The sequence below is a fragment of the Medicago sativa genome, chromosome 2 (genome assembly GCF_051527215.1).
Source record: "Medicago sativa cultivar Bolivia chromosome 2, Bolivia_mono, whole genome shotgun sequence".
NCBI classification, from domain to species: Eukaryota; Viridiplantae; Streptophyta; class Magnoliopsida; order Fabales; family Fabaceae; genus Medicago; species Medicago sativa.
Genome location: NC_140750.1, coordinates 69,105,378 through 69,128,700, shown reverse-complemented (window position 1 = coordinate 69,128,700; position 23,323 = coordinate 69,105,378). Strand labels below are relative to the sequence as shown.

The window sequence follows — 23,323 nt, the reverse complement described above, 5'->3', positions numbered from 1 at the left end:
AAAATCATTTATATTCACAAGTTACATAATTTATCCAAAGAAGTGGTCTTGAGTGCATACTTTGATTGTGGTTTATCACCATATTTGATTTGATAGTAAATTGAGAAAAGTAATGTTCTTTGTTATTCAACAAACTTGTGATTTGTTGAAACTGTATATATTATTTACTCTCAAGTCTGGAAAAGTAAATATTAGAAATAAAACAACAAGTGGATCGAAAAAATAAATAAAACAACAAAGAAAGTTTCTGTGGAAACAAATGACAACAGGAAGAGGCAGCGCAAGGAAGTTGTTGACGTTAATAACACAAAAAATGAAGCAAATAACAATGAACAAGTTCAATGAATCAAAATAATGGGACAATAATGGTGATTACGAGCAGGACAATAATCAAAATGGACTTAGTACAATTGAAATGAATGAAACTGAGGCTCCAAGTAATGGGACATATGATAGGAATGCTGACGATGACATTGATAATTCACTGAATAGAAACATTGAGAATGATGATGTTAGCTCATAAGGATCTGAGTTTGTTGATGATACTCGGATGGTGGATGGTGGACGAGGAGGAAAACTTTAATGAAGGGCTTGATATTACACATGAGGATATTATTTCGAATAAATCAGTACCTCTCAAAGTGTCTCTTTATTTGCGTGAAAACTCGTTAACAACAGGATACCTATAAAGGATAATTTGGTTCGTCAACGAGTGGTTCCAAGAGGTTCTATGTTGTATTATGGAGGTTGAGGCCAAGAGGAAACATTCAATCATCTTTTTTTGGAGTGTGATTTTTACGCTAACAGTGGGGAGCTTTTTAGTTCTGGCAGCGGGTGCATGCATCCGGTCTTGCCCCCCTCCTTCAGACTGGGTACGAGAACATTAGCCATGGCTTCATCACCACCTTGTCAGAGAGATGGCATTGGGAGACCAGCAGCTTCCATCTTCCCTTTGTGAAAATGACTGTCATACTAGATGATGTGGCGTGTATTCTACACATCCCCATCGTTGGGAGGCTCATGGGTGACGAGGATGTAGGATACGAGACATGTATGGAGCTTCTGCAGAGCGAGCTTGGTATGACGGAGGCAGAGGCGATGTCTGAGGTAAATAAACAGTGGGGTGGGTATATTAGTATACCTCACCTGAAGATTGTGTATGACAGACTCATGCATATATGTGATGAGTTGGAGCAACATGGTGTTATACCCTAATTTTGGACCTAAAAATACTTGTTCAATTCTTCTTTTCTTGCATTATAAGTCATTTGAACTGTCTCTGATCAATTGCATCTTTCTCTGCATTTTATTTCAATTTTATTTGCAAAATTCATGAAAAAGGGTATTTTAGTCATTTCCTGCCTTCAACTCATTTTAATCTTTGAAAATTGTTTGGGTCTTTTAAATTGGTTTGTATAAGTCCTTGTGTCAACCTCATGTCAAAATTCATTTCAAAAAATATCAGTTGAGTCATTTTCTAGTCAGTTTAGCCCCTAGGGGCATTTTAGTCATTTCTCATGGTAAAATTTCTTTCAATCTTTGAAAATTTGTTTGAGTCCTTTCAAATAGTTTGAATAAGTCTTCATTTCAATTCTATGTCAAAATCCATTTTAAAAATTGCATTTGAAGTCATTTTGAGTCAGTTTTGCCCCTAGGGGCATTTTAGTCTTTTCATGTGTTAAAATCCTGTTTAAATTCTAAAAATTGTCTCTGAGTCTTTTAATTCGCTTGTATGAACTCTTGCTTTAATCCCTTGTTAAAAATCATTTTTAAATAGCATTTGAGTCATTTTTAGTCGTTTTAAGTCCCTAGGGGCGTTTTGGTCATTTCACATAAAAACTCTTGTCTGCTTCGCTGCTTTAATCGTCTCGCTTTACGTTAATTTTCAATTTACTTTTTTTTTTAATTCAATTTTAGTTTAATTTTCATTTTAGTCCGCGCACTTTTGTTATTTACGTTTTAATCCCTTTTAAGTTTGTTAGAGTCCAAGTGCCATGTGTCCAAATGTTATTGGTCCACAAAAGTTTGTTACAAGTCAAGTGCCACATGTCTCTATCCTATTGGTCCAAGCTTACCACATCACCTATATAAGTCAAACCATGGTCAATTTTTCATTCACCAATCATTTTTTACATTTTTTCACAAAAAATCACAAAATAAAAAAAAGAGCAATTTCTTTCTTCTTTCTCTTCTCTCACGTAACCACCATTCCTCCACCCTAACAACCTTCTTCTCCACCACTCAACCACCATAACAACCCTCTCTCTCACCTCTAACTAACTAAAACCACCACTAAACCACCCTCCAAACCACCACAACAACCTCTTTCTTCCACCTTCCACCACCCAATCTTCATCATCCAAATTCCACAACCACCACCTCTCCATCGGAATTCATCATCACCATCAACATTCACCACCAAAATTCATCACAAACATCCCAAAATCCATTACAATTCCAAATCAGTTCTGTTTCGATTCCATTTTTCATACAGCAACAACAATTGTACAAAATTCTGCAAATTCGTCCATGAATACACAACAATTTCGAAGATCCATCTCAAACAACAACGGTGATGGATTCGTGACGGTACAGTGATGGAATTGTGAGAAGGAAACAGAGAAGAGAACGGAGAAGAAACAACCAAGATCACGTTCGTCGCACACTGAACCGGTACAAATTAGAACCACAACGAAATCGGAAACGCAAGTCCATCGCACCTGAAACACCTTCAGATCGTGAATCTTGCAGGCTCCACTTCGTGAATCAAGCATCCAGCATCAAACTCAATTGGCTCGGACTCAGCGAAAGCAAGAGCAAAGGCAGTGACGAAAGTGGTACGAACGGAATCGGAGAATTCGAACGTGAACAGAGGAGCAAGAGGGATCGAATCCAAGTGCTATAGCTTCAGTTGAATCGAATTCGGTAACCACAAGCATACCAAACCGTCCAGCTTGCAAGAACGAAGAAGAATCCGCCATTGTTGAAGTGCAAGGTCGCGTGGCTGATAAAGAAAGAAGGACCGGCAAGGCAAACAAGAAATTCCTCCAATCCGTGCAAGAGGTAACCATGTTAATCCCTTTGTTGTGATTTTCGAGTTTATCTTCCAAGAATGGTGAATCTGGATGTTAAATCTATGTGTTGTGAGTATGAACCGGTTGGGAGAGAAAGAGAGTAGGAAGAAAACGTTTTTTGCAAAATAAGGAAGAAAGGATCCTAATTTATCTCTTTGACCCGTATCCATTTAACAAACCCATGGATCCGACCCACATTAACCCCGGGCTTGGGCTTGTCCCTCGCAATTTCGTTTTTTCTCCATGCTTCTTTGCAGTTTTGTTACTTGCACCCCCCTTCCCTGCATGCTTGTGTCAAATTTCGCTAATTACACCCCTGCTTGCTCAATCTTTTCATGAAAATTCCTAAAAAAAAAATTCCTATGTGTTCTTAATCATTTTCTTGATATTTTTGTGATATTGTCATATGTTGAATCTTGGTTAAAAAATGTGTGGTGTTTTCTTGTCAATTGTTTGCTATTTTTGTTAAAAATTGTGAAATTTACATGTTTTTTGTGGTTAAAAATTCTCTAAAAACTCCAAAAATTTTCATACATATTTCTTAATAGTTTTGTGGTATTTTTGTGATAATTGTTGCATATTAAAATTGGGAAAAATATATGTGAGGTTTTCTTGTGATTTTATGTTACTTTTTTGTTAATTTTTTGTGAAATTCTTGCATGTTCTTGATCCCAAAATCTTGCTATGGTATATTGACCCTTGATATGAGAATTTACAATGTGTATGCCTATGATTTGGTGCTGTTCTTTACTGTTTTTGGAGTTTGATTTGTTAGTTTCTTGTTTTATAAGTCATGTAAATAATTGTTTGTGGAAATAAAGTGGAAAATATGCCTAAAAATATGCTAGGAGGCTTGGCTTGATAGGTCCTATTAATTCTTGTGTTGGGACTGAAATAAAACTCTTTGGGAACTTGTTAAAATATGAGGATTATAGGTCTTGTTCAAGCCTTGCATTATTGATGAATCTTTAGGCCTATTTTGCATTGTTTTTGCTTGTTTTTTATGTTAATTTTCTTACTTTTGTTATGATAGCTTTGATATTGTCATGTCCTACTAACTCCTTTCATTTCATGTTTCATCATTTCATAAGCATCTCCATTTCATCCTATATTCATCTCTTTTTCTTTCTTGCAATTTAATTTGTACCAAAGTTAGAATGTAAACACTTAGGAAATTTTGTAATATTCTTCTTATGCTTTTAATTTCTTGGCAAAGAGGCCATAGAATGTATCTAGGATGTGATGTAAAGGACAATGGACTCTAATGATGTACACCGACACAAGCACCGACACATGCACACACATCACTATATAGCTAGAATATGCATGTTTAGATGTATGCTTAGGATTGTATGTTTAGATGAATGCCTAGGACTTCTACTTAGAAAAAACCAATTTTCCAAACAAATGTGAACAACTTCACTCAAATCTTTTCCAAATAAACCTTGGGATCCAACATCCCATTGAATTTTCCTTTTGTTTTCTTAATCAAAAATTCAATGAACTCTAATCCTACTTTGGCCATATTTTGCAATTCACTAATTCAACCTCACTATTTTCCAATCTCATGCCTTTGAGGCCTCTTTCTATTCTTCAAACTCCATTTTCAAACTTAAAATCAACCAACAAAAACAAAAACATTTTTGAGAGAGAACTACGGTGGATTTGATCCCTTAAACGGGTACGTAGGCAAGGAACAAAATTCCTTCAATTCAAATAAAATAAAAATTCGAACACATTCTTCTCCCTCCAATTCTTCATTTAGAAACTCTTAGGTGTAAGTATCATTTCAAAATAGCATTTAAAAATAAAGCGCGCGCGTAGAAATTAAAGACGGTTCCTATAGGTTACTATAGTCGTTATGGGTGCCTAACACCTTCCCGTAGCGAAAACAACTCCCGGACCTCGATTCTCAAGGGTTTTGCTTACTTTTTCCCTTCCCAAGAAAAAATAAGATATCACCGGTTAAAAAGGTTCAAACGTAATCAATGTTTGACACCCGAAAACCAAGATAAAACAGCTGGCGACTTCACTGGGGAGATTCGAGAGTTACGCCTAGTTTTTATTTCCATGTTTGCGCTTGTATTTTTACTTGCTTTCTTATATGAATAAATGTTTAATTTCTTGCAAACGTGTGGGGTGAGAATATCAAAAGTCCTGCACCCGGGCTGAGTGAACTTAGGATTTAGGAGGGATATAATCGACAATTCATTCCGGGGGTTGCCTCGTGTTTTGGATTACGCGATCAATCCCACATAGCTGAGGCATTTTGGGGGTGATGTTGTCGGCGCGAGTTGTCGCGTTTAGGCACTTTGCTTCTAATTGTTCTATGACGCTATGAACCGTAGATAACCAAACCCATCCATGGCCATTTTCTAGGATGTAGTGCGGAGGCTAAACCGGGTGTTGTCTCGAGTTTTAGTCGTCACGCGATACTACACTCAAGTTAGACTTTCCACGTATAATCATGGAGCGAGTGTTGTCTCGTGACACCATGGGATACGTCGGAGAGGTTGCAACTTGGGAACCTTTTTAGAACCCGGTTACTATTATCCTAAAACCCTAGTTTCACCGGACGCCGTGTCCACCCATGACTCCTTGACTGTGAACTTCAACCCACCATGTTTTCTCCGAACTTGAACATAATCATGCATACATGCATACATGCATAAAACTTTTTCCCATGCATTTATCAGAGGACTTAGACAAGTCATCTTTTGAACATCACGAATGTGAACACCAAGTGATGCCATCTCAACTAAACTTTTAGTTTTGATCAAGATTTTCAAATAAAACCGTGTTTCTCCGTGATGTTCACAACCACTTTGACAAGTCTTTTGACAAAAAAAGAGTCTTTTTTGCATATGCATTAACACATTTCATGCATCATATGCATTCATTGGTCACAAAAAACTTCTCTCGTGCTCATTGCCTCCTGGTTTTGTCCGCCGCAGTCTGAAAAGTGGCTCGTGTTCGCAAAGTCTACCAACCAGATAGAATTCATCAGACAAGATTTCACAAGAGAAGGATGATGGCTAATTTTGAAGAAGAAAATGCTCAGCTCCGTGCCGAATTGGCTGCTATGAAAGAAGACTTGGCCAAGGCTCATGACGCTATGTCCGCTATGATGGCTTCACAAGAACAGCCAGCCACTTCTATTCCAGTCACTGCTGAGGTGATTCCTTCTATCCCACTATCTACTGTGGCTACTGATGCTCGTTTTGTTATGCGCAACGGCCGTCCTTATGGCCTCTCAGCTTACTACTCTCCTAATACTGCTGCCGGTGTCTCTGGTTTTGCTGGACAAGGACAGATTCCTGTATCTACTACTATGCCTCAGGTAACCACCGTTGTTACCGACCCTATTGTGCACACTGTGCAACAGGTGATTGATGTTGATACTCCGCGTGGACAAGATCCCGCAATGGAAGCTATGAAGAAACAGTTAAGGGAGTTGGCTGGAGAACTCCGTGAGGTCAAGGCTAGCCGAGGAAACAATGGTGCTCCTGCTAAAACTCGTGATCTATGCTTGGTGTCCCGATTTGAGGTTCCTAAGAAATTCAAAGAGCCAGAATTTGACAAGTACAATGGAACTTCTTGTCCGCACAACCATGTTATCCGGTATGTCCGGAAGATGGCTAATTACGCAGATAATGATGCACTAATGATCCACTGCTTCCAGAGTAGCTTGACAGATGATGCAGCAGATTGGTACACTAGTCTGAGCAAAGATAACATCCATACTTTTGAGGAACTCGCTGCTGCCTTTGAAAGTCAATATGAATTCAACACCCGTCTGAGACCAAACAGGGACTCTCTCAAAGCCCTATCTCAGAAATCAGATGAGACCTTCCGTGAATATGCTCAAAGGTGGAGAGGGGCAGCTGCCCGTGTTTCTCCTCGACTTGATGAGGAAGAGTTAACACAGACATTCCTGAAGACTCTGAAGAAGGAATATAAGGAGAGAATGATAGTCTCTGCTCCTAACAACTTCTCTGATATGGTTACAATGGGAACCCGTCTAGAAGAGGCTGTCCGAGATGGTATTATTGTCCTCGAGAAGGGTGAATCTTCAAACAGTGCACCAAAGAAGTACGGTAACGGACATCACAAGAGGAAAGAATCTGACGTAGGGATGGTGTCTGGTAACCCATCTGCAGCTGCTACACAATTACCTCTGCCTTATCACTACATGCAATACTCTCAACACCCTTTTTTCCCACCATTTTATCAGCAATATCCTCTACCACCGGGTCAACCACCAATGCCCGTCAATGCCATTCCTCAGCAAGTACAACAACAGCCTCCTGCTCAACAGCAACGGCAGCAACAACAGGGTCCCCGACCCAAACCTTCTTTTCCAACCATACCAATGCTTTATGGTGAGCTGCTCCCAACTCTACTTGCTAAGGGACACTGCGTCACCAGACCAGGCAAGCCTCCGCCTAATCCATTGCCTCCCAGGTTCCGTCAAGATCTAACATGTGAATTCCATCAGGGTGCTCAAGGCCACGATGTTGAAGGTTGCTTTGCTCTGAAATATATTGTGAAGGATCTGATAGAAAAAGGACGTTTGACTTTTGAGAATAGCGTTCCTCATGTCCTCGACAACCCGCTTCCAAACCATGCTGCCGTCAATATGATTGAGGCCTTTGAAAGGATTCCCGTTCCTCAAGAGGATCCCATGTTGGATGTCCGCAATGTCGTTACTCCCTTGGTGCCATTACATGTCAAACTTTGCCAGGCTTCTTTGTTCAAACATGATCATGATTCTTGTTCAGAATGTCTGCAGAATCCTATGGGCTGCTGTGTTGTGCAAAATGATATCCAGAGCCTGATGGATGACAAGTACTTGATTGCCAGTGATGTATGTGTGATTGTGCCAGTGTTCCATGACTCTCCTGTTGAAAGTGTATCTCAGGTAAAGAATGTTGAGCCTTTGGTGATCAGGCTACCTGGTCCGGTATCTTATACCTCTACCAAAGCAATTCCCTACAAATACAATGCAACCATGATTGAGAACGGAGTGGAGGTGCCTCTCGTATCCCCAGCTATAGTTGATAATGTTGCTAGTGAAGTTACAACTCTGAGAAGTGGAAAAGTCCGTCCACCCTTGTTTCAAAAGAAGGTGGTGACACCTATTGCCACGGTAACTCCACCAGTTGCTCCCCCTGTTGACAAGAACACCGGTCCAGCAGGCCAATCTATTGAAGAGTCCAATCTGGACGAAATCCTGAGACTTATCAAGAAAAGTGACTATAAGATTGTTGACCAGCTGCTACAGACTCCTTCAAAGATATCCATCCTGTCTCTGCTCATGAGCTCTGAGGCTCATAGGAAAGTGTTAATGAAGATACTCGAGCAAGCTTATGTTGACCACGAGGTCTCTGTGGATCAGTTTGATGGGATAGTGAGTAATATTACTGCCTGCAACAACTTGGGGTTCGGTGACGATGAGCTCCCCGAAGCAGGGAAACGCCACAACTTGGCTCTACATATCTCAGTACATTGTGGATCTGACCTGATATCCAACGTATTGGTAGACACTGGATCATCTCTGAATGTAATTCCCGAATCCACACTAAGGCAATTGAGCCATCACGGAATTTCTCTGAGAGGTAGCAGCTATCTGGTTAAAGCTTTTGATGGATCCCGCAAGGATGTTCTCGGGGAAGTGGACTTGCCAATTACTATCGGTCCTGAGACGTTTCAGATTACTTTCCAAGTTATGGACATCAATGCTTCCTACAGTTGTCTCCTCGGAAGACCATGGATCCATGACGCTGGAGCGGTAACATCCACTTTGCATCAGAAGCTCAAGTTCATGAGGAATGGCAAGATTGTCACTGTGCATGGTGAGGAAGCATATCTAGTTAGCCAGGTATCATCGTTCTCTTGTGTTGAAGCAGGGTCCGCTGAAGGGACGTCGTTTCAAGGCTTGACTGTTGAGGGTGCAGAGCCCCGGAGGGCTGGTGCTAGCATGGCTTCACTGAAAGACGCCCAGAAGGCTGTTCAAGCAGGGCAAGCTGCTGGCTGGGGCAAGGTGATTCAGATCCTGGAAAACAAGCGTAAAGAGGGCCTTGGATTCTCTCCAACATCTGCTGTTTCAAAGGGAACCTTTTACAGTGCTGGGTTCATCAATGCTATTACTGAAGATGCTGCTGAAGGTGGTTACGTGCCTGCATTTGTTATACCAGGAGGCACTGTGAGAAATTGGGAAGCCATTGATGTTCCTTTAGTCATGCATGCTTCCATGTAATGTGTTTTGTTGCTCATGTTTTTTTGCTGTTTTCAAAATAACAATCCTTTCGCTCTGCCCAAGGCGAAAGTGATATCATTGTAAGGGCGTGTTTGTTTCGGCATTGCCGTTTTCAATAAAAGTTGTCGTTTTTTTTACGACTCTTTGTTTTTTTTTACTTTTTAGTGCCTTTTTCTTGGAAATAATGGTAATGCCAGAAAAAACCAAAACATCTGAATTTTTCTTATTAATTTCAAAAATCTGCATAAAAAACATTTTTCTAAAGTCATCCCAATCATATTATGCAGATTGAACCATAATAAACCCGTTGAACACAGTGACCCTATGGTTCCTCCAAATTTTGAATTCCCTGTATATGAAGCTGAAGATGAGGATGATGATGAAGAGATACCGTATGAGATCACTCGACTGCTTGAGCAAGAAAGAAGGGCCATTCAGCCTCACCAGGAAGAGATTGAACTCATCAACCTGGGTACTGAAGAGAACAAGCGAGAGATCAAGATCGGTGCTGCACTTGAGCCAGAAGTGAAAAAGAAGATTATTCAGCTTCTTCATGATTATCCAGATGTCTTTGCGTGGTCCTACGAAGATATGCCGGGCTTAGATCCCAAGATTGTGGAACATCGGATACCGACAAGACCTGAATGTCCTCCTGTCAAACAGAAATTGAGAAGGTCTCGTCCAGACATGGCTCTTAAGATCAAGGCTGAGGTGCAAAAGCAAATTGATGCGGGTTTCCTCATGACAGCTGAATACCCTGAGTGGATTGCCAACATCGTACCAGTACCAAAGAAAGATGGGAAAGTTCGAATGTGTGTTGATTACAGAGATCTGAATAAAGCCAGTCCAAAGGATAAATTCCCACTACCTCATATTGATGTGCTTGTTGACAGTACTGCTCAATCCAAAGTATTCTCCTTTATGGATGGTTTCTCTGGTTATAACCAGATACGAATGTCACCTGAAGATAGAGAAAAGACGTCCTTCATTACTCCGTGGGGAACATTCTGTTATAAAGTGATGCCATTCGGCTTGATAAATGCTGGTGCTACCTATCAAAGAGGCATGACCACTCTGTTTCATGATATGATTCACAAAGAGATTGAAGTATATGTTGATGATATGATTGTGAAGTCCAGTGATGAAGAGCAGCATGTTGTGTATTTGAAAAAGATGTTTGAAAGACTGAGAAAGTACAAGCTGCGGTTGAATCCTAACAAGTGCACATTCGGTGTACGATCCGGAAAGTTGCTAGGCTTCATTGTCAGCCAGAGAGGCATTGAAGTTGACCCTGACAAAGTCCGAGCCATCAGAGAAATGCCGGCCCCTCAAACTAAAAAGCAAGTCAGAGGTTTCCTCGGACGTCTGAATTACATTTCAAGATTCCTATCTCACATGACTACTACTTGCGGTCCAATTTTCAAATTGCTCAGAAAGAATCAGCCTGTTGTATGGAATGATGAATGTCAAGAAGCTTTCGATAGCATCAAAGAATACCTGTTGGAACCACCTATCCTTGTCCCGCCAGTGGAAGGAAGGCCTTTGATTATGTATCTGTCAGTGTTAGATGATTCAGTGGGCTGTGTTCTCGGTCAACAAGATGAGACTAGTAAGAAAGAGCATGCTATCTACTATCTGAGCAAGAAGTTCACCGACTGTGAGACTCGGTATACAATGCTTGAAAAGACTTGTTGTGCTTTAGCTTGGGCTGCCAAACGCCTGCGTCATTATATGGTGAATCATACAACTTGGTTGATATCCCGAATGGATCCAATCAAGTACATCTTTGAAAAGCCTGCTGTTACTGGAAAGATTGCGCGTTGGCAAATGTTGTTGTCTGAATATGATATTGTGTACAAATCTCAAAAAGCAATCAAAGGAAGCGTCCTTGCTGAGCATCTTGCTTGCCAACCTCTTGATGATTACCAGCCAATTAAGTTTGATTTCCCCGATGAAGAGATTATGTATCTAAAAGCAAAAGACTGTGAAGAACCACTGATCAATGAAGGGCCGGATCCCAATAGCAAATGGGGATTGGTGTTTGATGGTGCTGTTAATGCTTATGGTAAAGGAATTGGGGCCATCATTGTAACTCCACAGGGGCACCACATTCCTTTCACTGCTCGAATAACGTTTGAATGCACAAACAACATAGCTGAATATGAAGCATGCATCTTGGGCATCGAAGAAGCCCTTGATCTGAGAATTAAGCACCTTGATATCTATGGAGATTCTGCACTTGTTATCAATCAGATAAAGGGCGAATGGGAAACTCATCATGAGAAGCTGATCCCATACCGTGACTATGCAAGACGTCTGTTGACATACTTTACAAAGGTTGAACTGCACCACATCCCTCGGGATGAAAACCAGATGGCTGATGCTCTCGCTACTTTGTCTTCCATGTTTCGTGTCAATCATTGGAATGATGTGCCCGTAATCAAAGTACAACGTCTTGATAGACCCGCTCATGTGTTTAATATTGAAAATATGCCAGATCAAGCTGATAGAGATGCGAATAATAAAAAGCCTTGGTATTACAACATCAAACAATTCTTGCAGAATCGTGAATATCCACCTGGTGCTTCCAACAGGGATAAAAAGACTTTGAGACGATGGGCTAGCAAATTCCTTCTGGACGGAGAAATCCTATACAAGAGGAACTATGACATGGTCTTGTTAAGATGTGTTGACAAGCAAGAAGCTGAGAAGTTGATGCATGATGTACATGACGGTACCTTTGGGACCCATGCTTCGGGCCACACCATGTCAAGAAAACTGTTAAGAGCCGGCTATTACTGGATAACTATGGAGCGTGACTGCAACAGACATGCCAAAAGATGCCACAAGTGTCAAATTTATGCTGACAAGATTCATGTGCCTCCACACGCTCTCAATGTTATATCTTCCCCATGGCCTTTCTCTATGTGGGGCATTGACATGATCGGAAGAATTGAACCAAAAGCGTCCAATGGACACCGTTTCATTCTAGTGGCAATTGATTATTTCACCAAGTGGGTTGAAGCCGCCTCCTATGCAAATGTGACCAAGCAAGTGGTTGTCAAGTTTATCAAGAATAACATCATTTGTCGATATGGTGTTCCCAACAAAATCATCACTGACAATGGTTCCAATCTGAACAATAGCATGATGCAGGCCTTATGTGAAGAATTCAAGATTGAACATCACAACTCTTCCCCTTATAGACCTCAGATGAATGGTGCAGTTGAGGCCGCTAACAAGAACATCAAGAAGATTGTTCAGAAGATGGTCACTACTTACAAAGACTGGCATGAAATGTTACCTTTTGCCTTGCATGGTTACCGTACTACAGTGCGCAGTTCAACCGGGGCAACCCCTTTCTCTCTGGTATATGGTATGGAAGCAGTTCTCCCTCTGGAAGTGGAGATTCCATCTCTTCGAGTGATCATGGAAGCAAAGTTAACTGAGGCTGAATGGTGCCAAAGTCGGTATGACCAATTGAATCTGATTGAAGAGAAACGTATGGATGCCATGGCTCATGGACAGTTGTATCAAGTGCGAATGAAGAATGCTTTTGACAAGAAAGTCCGACCTCGAGAATTCAAGGAAGGCGAACTTGTATTGAAAAGAAGGATAAGTCAGCAACCCGACCCAAGGGGCAAGTGGACACCTAACTACGAAGGTCCTTATGTTGTCAAGAAGGCTTTCTCTGGTGGTGCTTTGATTCTTACACACATGGATGGTGTTGAGCTCCCAAATCCTGTCAATGCCGATATAGTCAAGAAATACTTTGTCTAGAAAGAAAAGAACAGCGTGGTAGGTCGAAAACCCGAAAGGGCGGCCTAGGCAAAAATGCGCTTCCCGGTGGATCGAAAACCCGAAAGGGCGATCCAGGCAAAAGTTAGGGACAAAAAAAATGAATATGAAAGAGCTCGCTGAGATTGTACGCAACTCAGGCAAGAATGAGCGCCTCGATGAGCCGAAAACCCGAGAGGGCGGTTCATGCAAAAATGAGGTCAATAAAAGACAAGTAACTATATCTGGCAAATCACCATCACCCCTTGGGGCATCTGCAACTGTCAATGATCGTCTTCATCAGAGGCTTCTGTACTTGTGAATTCAAAATTTCTATGAAATGTAGCGGTCATCGTGTTCAATGTATCACCAACCAATAAAATTACCATTTTCCAAGCTTTGTAAATCCGTGAAGTCATGCCTTTGGCTGACCCTCACTCTTCTACATCAATTTGAGCCTTTCTACTGTTCGAAACTCCATTTTTCTTTCTACTTTCAATGCTATATACAAAATATTTTCTTTCTGTTTGATCATGTCAATGTCTGAAGCAAACATCTTTTGAAAATTGAAAAATCTTTTTCTGTCTATTTTGAAAGCAAACCTGAGCAACAGGGTACATTTCAATGAAACATGCATGAATAAATGAATATCAATGTCTATTCCAATACATGTCACAAGCAGGTTACTCCCCAGGATGATCTGTGGTCAATGGCAAGAATGAAAAAACAGAATGGAAATGAAAAATTAAAAAAAATGAAAATAAAAAGCTCGCTAAGTTGAAAACCCGAAAGGGTGACTTAGGCAAAAATGAGCACCCCGCTGATTGACAACCTATGAAGGCAATTCAGGCAAAAATGGGGCAATGAAAAGAATCTTATTCCCCGGTGAATCGAAAACCCGAAAGGGCGGTTCAGGCAAAAATGGGGTTTGAAAATGAAAAATGAAAGAATGAAATATTGAAAAGCATTGACCACAGATGCGAACATCCAATGTTTACCCAGCACTGACACGCCTAGCAACGGCGACCTGTACCCAAGAATCTTCCAAGGGTCCCTCCTTTACAAAGTTTTATTGCCCTCAGCCATGGTTTCGATACGTCTCTTAACGACGGTCTCTCCAAAGAGGTTTTTCCCCTGTGAATATGTTGCAGCACGAGCCACTACGTGCCCAATCTTCCAATGTCTCATCTGCCTTTGTGAAACTTCTCTGTCAAACTGCCAGCCAATCATGCATTTCAAGCATTCATACATGCATAATCATACATTCTATGTGCTCATACATCCAATAATCTTGCTATACCATACATACATGTTGCATATCCAACTTTCAACTGTCAACTGTCAAATTCAATCCAAATTCCAACTGTCAAATCCAATTTCAATTTCAATTTCAATTCCAATTCCAAATTCAATTCAATTTCAAACTGTCAAATTCGAAGCAATTTCCAATCTCAATTTCAATTTCAACCTGTCAAATTCGAAGCAATTTCCAATTTCAATGTCAAACTGTCAAATTCGAAGCAATTTCCAATCTCAATTTCAATTTCAACTGTCAAATTCGAAGCAATCTCATTTCCAATTCCAATGTCAGTATCCAATGACAATGCCAAATTTCCAATCTCCAATTTCAATTTCCAATTTCAATCCAATTCCAATGCCAATTTCCAATTCCAATGTCAATTTCCAATTTCAATTCCAATTTCAATGTCAATGTCAATATCCAATGTCAATGTCAATTTTCAATCCAATTTCAATCCAATTTCAATGTCAATTGCAACTCTCCAATCCAATGTCAATATCTATGTCTCAATCCAATTCCAATTTCCAATGTCTATGTCTATGTCTCTGTTCAATCTCAACTTTCAATCTCAACTTTCAATGTCAATTCTCAACTCAAATCAATGTCAATTTACTCTCAATTTACTCTTGGGCCAACAAAAATGGTCATGTCTATTTCCAAATCAAGTCAATAACAATTTACCCTCAATTGGTATCTTGTTAAGCCAGACTTTCAAGTGGTATCTTGTTACTGGTCAAGTGCCAGGTTCGATCCAAAAAAGAACCACTTGTACCTGCTTATGTACCTATGCTTCCGGACAAACGACAAGTTCAATCTGAAGAACAGTTTGTACCCAGCTCATGCTTTGTTATCAGTCGGACGGCAAGTTCAACCTGAAGAACAGTTTGTACCCCAGCTTATGCTTTGTTATCGGTCAAACGACAAGTTCGTTCTAAGAGAACAGTCTGCACTTTCCCACATGATGTGGTGATAATCCAACAAGCAAGTTCGATCCAAAGAAACAGCTTGTATCAACCCTTTTGTCTATGTCTCCAGCCAAACAGCCAGTTCAATCCAAAAGAACAGTTTGTGTCTGTCTATCTGTTTGTATTTTCAACCAAGTGTCAAGTTCGATCCAAAGAACCACTTGTATCTGCCTATATGTCTATGTTTCCGGTCAAGTGCCAAGTTCAATCCCAAGAACAGCTTGCACCTATCTCTTGTTTTGTATTCCTTGGTCAAGTGACTAGTTCGACCCAAAGAACAGCTTGTACCTTATTTTCTATCCCTGGTTTGTCTACCCTGTCAATGTCCACCTGAATCCCCAGTGACATGACAGGTTCCATAGACTCCAGTTGTTTGTCTTGCATTCATAATCAAAATGTTGCATGGCATTTACATTTTTGAAAATATGGAAGCGTATTTTTATGTCCAAAAACAGTGCAAATGTTAATATTTAAGTATCTTCGTCCCGTCAACTCTAAGACTTCGTCTCTTGACTCTCCGGACAAAGAAACTTAAATAGGGGCAGCTGTTATACCCTAATTTTGGACCTAAAAATACTTGTTCAATTCTTCTTTTCTTGCATTATAAGTCATTTGAACTGTCTCTGATCAATTGCATCTTTCTCTGCATTTTATTTCAATTTTATTTGCAAAATTCATGAAAAAGGGTATTTTAGTCATTTCCTGCCTTCAACTCATTTTAATCTTTGAAAATTGTTTGGGTCTTTTAAATTGGTTTGTATAAGTCCTTGTGTCAACCTCGTGTCAAAATTCATTTCAAAAAATATCAGTTGAGTCATTTTCTAGTCAGTTTAGCCCCTAGGGGCATTTTAGTCATTTCTCATGGTAAAATTTCTTTCAATCTTTGAAAATTTGTTTGAGTCCTTTCAAATAGTTTGAATAAGTCTTCATTTCAATTCTATGTCAAAATCCATTTTAAAAATTGCATTTGAAGTCATTTTGAGTCAGTTTTGCCCCTAGGGGCATTTTAGTCTTTTCATGTGTTAAAACCCTGTTTAAATTCTAAAAATTGTCTCTGAGTCTTTTAATTCGCTTGTATGAACTCTTGCTTTAATCCCTTGTTAAAAATCATTTTTAAATAGCATTTGAGTCATTTTTAGTCGTTTTAAGTCCCTAGGGGCGTTTTGGTCATTTCACATAAAAACTCTTGTCTGCTTCGCTGCTTTAATCGTCTCGCTTTACGTTAATTTTCAATTTACTTTTTTTTTTAATTCAATTTTAGTTTAATTTTCATTTTAGTCCGCGCACTTTTGTTATTTACGTTTTAATCCCTTTTAAGTTTGTTAGAGTCCAAGTGCCATGTGTCCAAATGTTATTGGTCCACAAAAGTTTGTTACAAGTCAAGTGCCACATGTCTCTATCCTATTGGTCCAAGCTTACCACATCACCTATATAAGTCAAACCATGGTCAATTTTTCATTCACCAATCATTTTTTACATTTTTTCACAAAAAATCACAAAATAAAAAAAAGAGCAATTTCTTTCTTCTTTCTCTTCTCTCACGTAACCACCATTCCTCCACCCTAACAACCTTCTTCTCCACCACTCAACCACCATAACAACCCTCTCTCTCACCTTTTTCTTGTCAATTGTTTGCTATTTTTGTTAAAAATTGTGAAATTTACATGTTTTTTGTGGTTAAAAATTCTCTAAAAACTCCAAAAATTTTCATACATATTTCTTAATAGTTTTGTGGTATTTTTGTGATAATTGTTGCATATTAAAATTGGGAAAAATATATGTGAGGTTTTCTTGTGATTTTATGTTACTTTTTTGTTAATTTTTTGTGAAATTCTTGCATGTTCTTGATCCCAAAATCTTGCTATGGTATATTGACCCTTGATATGAGAATTTACAATGTGTATGCCTATGATTTGGTGCTGTTCTTTACTGTTTTTGGAGTTTGATTTGTTAGTTTCTTGTTTTATAAGTCATGTAAATAATTGTTTGTGGAAATAAAGTGGAAAATATGCCTAAAAATATGCTAGGAGGCTTGGCTTGATAGGTCCTATTAATTCTTGTGTTGGGACTGAAATAAAACTCTTTGGGAACTTGTTAAAATATGAGGATTATAGGTCTTGTTCAAGCCTTGCATTATTGATGAATCTTTAGGCCTATTTTGCATTGTTTTTGCTTGTTTTTTATGTTAATTTTCTTACTTTTGTTATGATAGCTTTGATATTGTCATGTCCTACTAACTCCTTTAATTTCATGTTTCATCATTTCATAAGCATCTCCATTTCATCCTATATTCATCTCTTTTTCTTTCTTGCAATTTAATTTGTACCAAAGTTAGAATGTAAACACTTAGGAAATTTTGTAATATTCTTCTTATGCTTTTAATTTCTTGGCAAAGAGGCCATAGAATGTATCTAGGATGTGATGTAAAGGACAATGGACTCTAATGATGTACACCGACACAAGCACCGACACATGCACACACATCACTATATAGCTAGAATATGCATGTTTAGATGTATGCTTAGGATTGTATGTTTAGATGAATGCCTAGGACTTCTACTTAGAAAAAACCAATTTTCCAAACAAATGTGAACAACTTCACTCAAATCTTTTCCAAATAAACCTTGGGATCCAACATCCCATTGAATTTTCCTTTTGTTTTCTTAATCAAAAATTCAATGAACTCTAATCCTACTTTGACCATATTTTGCAATTCACTAATTCAACCTCACTATTTTCCAATCTCATGCCTTTGAGGCCTCTTTCTATTCTTCAAACTCCATTTTCAAACTTAAAATCAACCAACAAAAACAAAAACATTTTTGAGAGAGAACTACGGTGGATTTGATCCCTTAAACGGGTACGTAGGCAAGGAACAAAATTCCTTCAATTCAAATAAAATAAAAATTCGAACACATTCTTCTCCCTCCAATTCTTCATTTAGAAACTCTTAGGTGTAAGTATCATTTCAAAATAGCATTTAAAAATAAAGCGCGCGCGTAGAAATTAAAGACGGTTCCTATAGGTTACTATAGTCGTTATGGGTGCCTAACACCTTTCCGTAGCGAAAACAACTCCCGGACCTCGATTCTCAAGGGTTTTGCTTACTTTTTCCCTTCCCAAGAAAAAATAAGATATCACCGGTTAAAAAGGTTCAAACGTAATCAATGTTTGACACCCGAAAACCAAGATAAAACACATGGTGATGAAGAGGAGGCGAAGGAGCTGGATAAGACTAGGGCTTTTTGCATTAAGGCGTTTTTGTTCCTCTTGGTTGGCGTCACCATTTTCGCCAACAAGAACAGCAACAACGTTCATCTGTTATTGCTGACTATGATGCAGGACTTGGACACGGTGCACGATTGCTCCTGGGGCGGGATGGCACTTGCATTTCTCTATACCCAGCTTTCTCTTGCTACGGACCCGAAGATTGGCGTCGTTGGCGGTTACATGACTCTACTTAAGGTAATATTTTTTTCTTTTCTATAGGATATTATAATTGACTTACGATATTATTCTTTATGCGTTTGTGACTGATGGTCGGATTAGGCAAGTGTATCAAATCGTTTACCAAGTTATAAAGTGTAAGTAGAGTATCTTATCCACTTTGATTGACGTTTTTTCCAAACAATCCGCATTACTTATTTGGTTTAACAAAATTAAATAAAAGAGTTGAAGAATAGAGATTGCAATTTTTATCTGTTTGCAACATAGCAAGTGACCTGTTTTTGGTTGTAGAAAAGTAAGCAGTGGTTAGGATTCTTCAAATCCCCCCTATTTATTTGTTGGAATTAAATAACATTGATGTCATGTTTAGTTATCTTAAGTAGACTATCAAGTTGCACATACTGATCGCACGGTGATCTTTACGTCCAGGGTTTTACTCTCCTTGTTGATTTCGGTCTATCCCTCCAATGTTCAGTTGAATCTACTGGTCACACGATGATCCTTACGTGTGGGGTCTTACTCCCTTAAAGGTGATTGAAACATAGACTTAACTTGGCATTCCTAAATTTCCAAAGACAATGAAGGCCAGTGTTCGTAAAGGGTTTTCCCATCTATGAATCTTAGGTATCTCATAGAACACTCTCCCTCTTGGTAGTTCTACAAACGGGCAGCCCTATCAGTGTCAACCTTACTAAAGGTCGAGGAGAATGGTTTTTCTAGGTTCAGTTTAAATCATGCAATATTGTTTCCTAAATTAAAAACTAGCTACATCCTAGATTCATTAGATTTTACTCAATATTAGTAAAGTCACCTCCTAAGTACTTACTACTAGGGTCTACTCGCTTTCAATATATTTCGTCTAGTTAATAGTTGATTGCTTCCTAGATAAACATATATAAATATCAAAATATAAGCATCAATATTAGACTGAAGTACCAATAAACTTCGCAAGAAAGGGTGGGTTTGAATTGTGACCCTTCTAAAATTATTCATGAAACTTAAGTTTAGATATATATGCTCTAGAAATTTCTTGGCTTATGTTGGTTTAACAAGATTAGAGTATATAACAATTATTTGATTGGACCAGAATGTTCTGGAGAATGATTATGAGCAGAATGAGAAAAATGATATTAAGTTAAAATATAAAGTTATTTTAACAAGGATCAGAATGGTCTGGATAATGATTAATATAAGACTGAATGATAAAACAATATAATAAACTGAATTTAAACTTTTAGTTAAATATTTAAGCAGTTGTTTTTTCTTGGACCAGAATGTTCTGGAGTCAATTCAATATTGAATAAAACAATGCAACAATATTAATAATTAATTAGGGACCAGAGAACTCTGGATTAATTTGATAGTGATTAACTAGGACCAGAATATTTTGAAGATTAATAAATATTAATATAGGTGTGATAGTGTGTGTATTGTGTAACTTTAAATAAAGAGAGAGAAGAAGAATAACACATGAGAGTTATCCTGGTTCACCAAACCCGACTACTTGCAGTTCTCACACCTCGTGTGAGATTATCCACTATAGTTGTCTTGCTAACAGAAATTTCTGACTAGCACTATAAGATCTTGATCAGACCAGATCAGTCTGTTACACCCTGTATTATCAACCTCAGCATGCTTCTACAATTCTTTGCTTTCGCACAAGAAAGGTTGTTACAATTCTTTCTCAAACTATCGTTACAGATAGACTTAAGAATTACAATACACTTTGTATGAGATTTGGTTTGGATCAAATAAAATTCTCAACACTTGTTTGAGATTTAAATAAGCAATTCGAAAGAGAAGATCCAAGAGATATAGTGAGAGAGCTTGGAATTTGCTTTGTTTGTGAAGAGCTTTGTATGTAGTGATGATTTTCATTTGAGAGAATATTTGCTTTCAAAACTCTTGCTTTCAACCTTCAAAACCACTTGTATTTATTGGTGAGGAGTGCCTTGGTGATCAAGAGTGAAAATAGAGTTGTTGGACACATTTTTGATAGTTCTCCAAAATCTCAATTGATTTCACTTTTCTTCTTTAAAACAGGCAGAATGATCTCAGAATGGACTGTACGATTTGCTTGCCTTGCTAGTGTTACATACGAGAGAGATAAACAACTGTAATGAGTTGTTGCTTGTTGAGCTAGGAAGTGACATTGATTATGTCATGCTATTTCACTTTAGTGATGTCATTGTCCAAAAGCCATGTGCTCTTATCCTTTGAATGAGATATTTTATTTCTTTGGGCCTTTTTGCTCCAAGTGGGTCGAACCTTTCTTTGGGCCCAAGACACCAACTTTCAATTAAACTATTTTGCCATGCTTTATTCTTGTGTTATCTTGTATACTTTTGATGTACCATTTTATTTGCATCGTATTTGCCAGAACGTTCTCAAGTTGTTCTCATGAAACAAATTCTCACAAAACAGATTAGTAGATAACAAGATTAAATAAATTTAATATGTTTGTAATCTTTAAAACATCAAGTAAGGATTTTGTCTCAACATAGGCTCTGTCACAACCTAAGTGTTTAAACTAGGGTTGCACTACAATACAAATATCTAATCTAATAAAACTAAATAGCAAACAGAAAATAAATAAATAAATAAATAAGCATACGACATTAAATTAAATAATTATCCAACAAAATAAATAGAGGTTCATCTTAGAACCCTAACCTAAAAAGATTTAGTTACACATGTAACTAAAGACAAATTACTAAAAGATAAAAACATGCCCTAGAAAAACAAGGAGAATATAGAAAAACTCCTCCTGAAGCTCCTAGAATCGCCTTCCTCTTGAACTGCTTCAGTTATGAACGATAAATTATAAATGATGAAGGCGGTATTTATAAGGAAAGTTTCCACCTGATTTTGGGCTAAAAACGCAGGATCCACCAACAAAAAAGCAGGAAAAGACATTTTTGCCCCGTATTTTTTTAGTGCTCGGGGCGCACACTCCATGCCTTAAGCACATGTGAGTGCGTTCCGGGCCCCTTTTCTCTTTTTTTTTCCCGTCGTTTTGGGTGTTTGCTTCCATATAAGTTGTCTTGGGACCTGCGAACAAAATTCCTCCCTCTATAAAGTCTTCTGAAGTCTCTTGAATCTTTATTTTTGATCTTCTCGAGATCTTCACTAATCTTCAGGTGTTCTTGCTTTGCCGATTTGCATGATTTCTTCGCGAATTACATTAAAAACACCCTAAAATTGCTATGTTTCAGGAAGAATAGAATTATAGACTCAAATATAGAAAACATTACAAATGTCCCGAAATCATAGGCAATTGCTCTAATACTCCTCCATTTTGCTGGTAAAACCTACTGAAAATGACTTAAATACATGCTAAGAATAACGTAAGATGACCTGTCATCAGTGATGCCGAAATATTTGTTTGTATGATACTTGTGTTGATATTATTGTGTCTTTTTGTGTTTGTAGGGATGCGTTTTGGAGCACTTTAAGAAGCTCTTCCCGAGGACTCTTGTGCAGGACTACTATCGTGTTGACCCGCATGCTGCCTCATGGAAACCATCCAAGGGACATTCTAATCTTGGACATTACCGAGGTCTGATTGATCTGATGGTGAATGTTGATGTCATCTATAGACCGTACGAGGATCAACAGGACATTATTCCGTTTCACGACATCTACTGGTACTCCAGTTGGATCATGGCCAGCAGTACGACGACGTGCCTTCACTTGCCAGAGCAGATTCTTAGGCATTACGATTATTATCAGACCATTCCCATATCTCCGACAATGTTTGAGGCTCTTAAGCCAGAGGATGTGGTTGTGTCCTTTCAGGATTTTCTGGTCCATGTCCTTACACAGGAGCTTCGGGGTCGGTAGACAACACCGACTTGGTAATGGAGGTATGAGGAGGGGTACATGACTTGGTTCTATAGTGTATCTCAACCTATTATGAGCGACCATGTGCCCATTGCTGAGTGCACAACTCTTATCCCTCCTTACGAGGAAGTTATTGTTTAACAGTAATGGGCCAGACAGGTTCTCGACTCAGTCCATATTATTGCGAACATCAGAGCCAGAGTCGAGTCAGCATTGGAGTATCTTGAGGTGCATCCAGTCTTTACCGGTGTGCTGCAGGGCATTCAGTCGGAATATCACATTATTCAGGAGGAGCTGGTTCCCCGGAGGAGGACTAGGAGCCATAGCCCACAGGAGTAGGGTCTTACTCTAGAGTTTTTCATCCATTTGTATATTTTTAGATGTTTTTATGACATTTCGGGGGGTTTTAATGTAATATTTTTACATTCGCGCCTTTGTGCATTTTTATGACATTTTCATTAGTTTTTCAGCTTAATTTTGCTTACTTTAACTTTGAATGAATTTGCATTTTTTTTTTTTAACTTTGAATGAATTTGCATTTTTTAGATTTCAAAAAACCCTCCTTCATAGATTTGATTTTTTTTTTTAAACAATATCCATCATTATAAAAAATAATAGTTTGGCAACCTTATAAGAAATTGATCAAATAAGGAGCCAT

At 38.6% G+C, this 23,323-nt stretch overlaps 1 protein-coding gene across 1 annotated transcript; it reads left to right on the top strand.

Moving 5' to 3' along the window:
• Nucleotides 1–415: 415 nt before the first annotated feature.
• Nucleotides 416–22,665, top strand: LOC146950115 (protein MAINTENANCE OF MERISTEMS-like). The gene is made up of 4 exons (XM_085748610.1): nt 416–511; nt 832–1,107; nt 18,718–18,840; nt 22,255–22,665. Exons 1-4 carry the CDS (start codon nt 416–418, stop codon nt 22,663–22,665), a joined length of 906 nt encoding a protein of 301 aa, XP_085604736.1.
• The last annotated feature ends 658 nt before the right edge of the window (nt 22,666–23,323 follow it).

Excerpts from the sequence above, each read along its gene's own strand:
- LOC146950115 (XM_085748610.1), top strand. The coding sequence starts at position 416 with ATGAATGAAACTGAGGCTCCAAGTAATGGGACATATGATAGGAATGCT. Across the intron at positions 512-831 it reads GAAACATTGAGAATGATGAT|CGGGTGCATGCATCCGGTCT; the intron begins GTTAGCTCATAA and ends TAGTTCTGGCAG. Across the intron at positions 1,108-18,717 it reads AGGCAGAGGCGATGTCTGAG|GACTTGGACACGGTGCACGA; the intron begins GTAAATAAACAG and ends ACTATGATGCAG.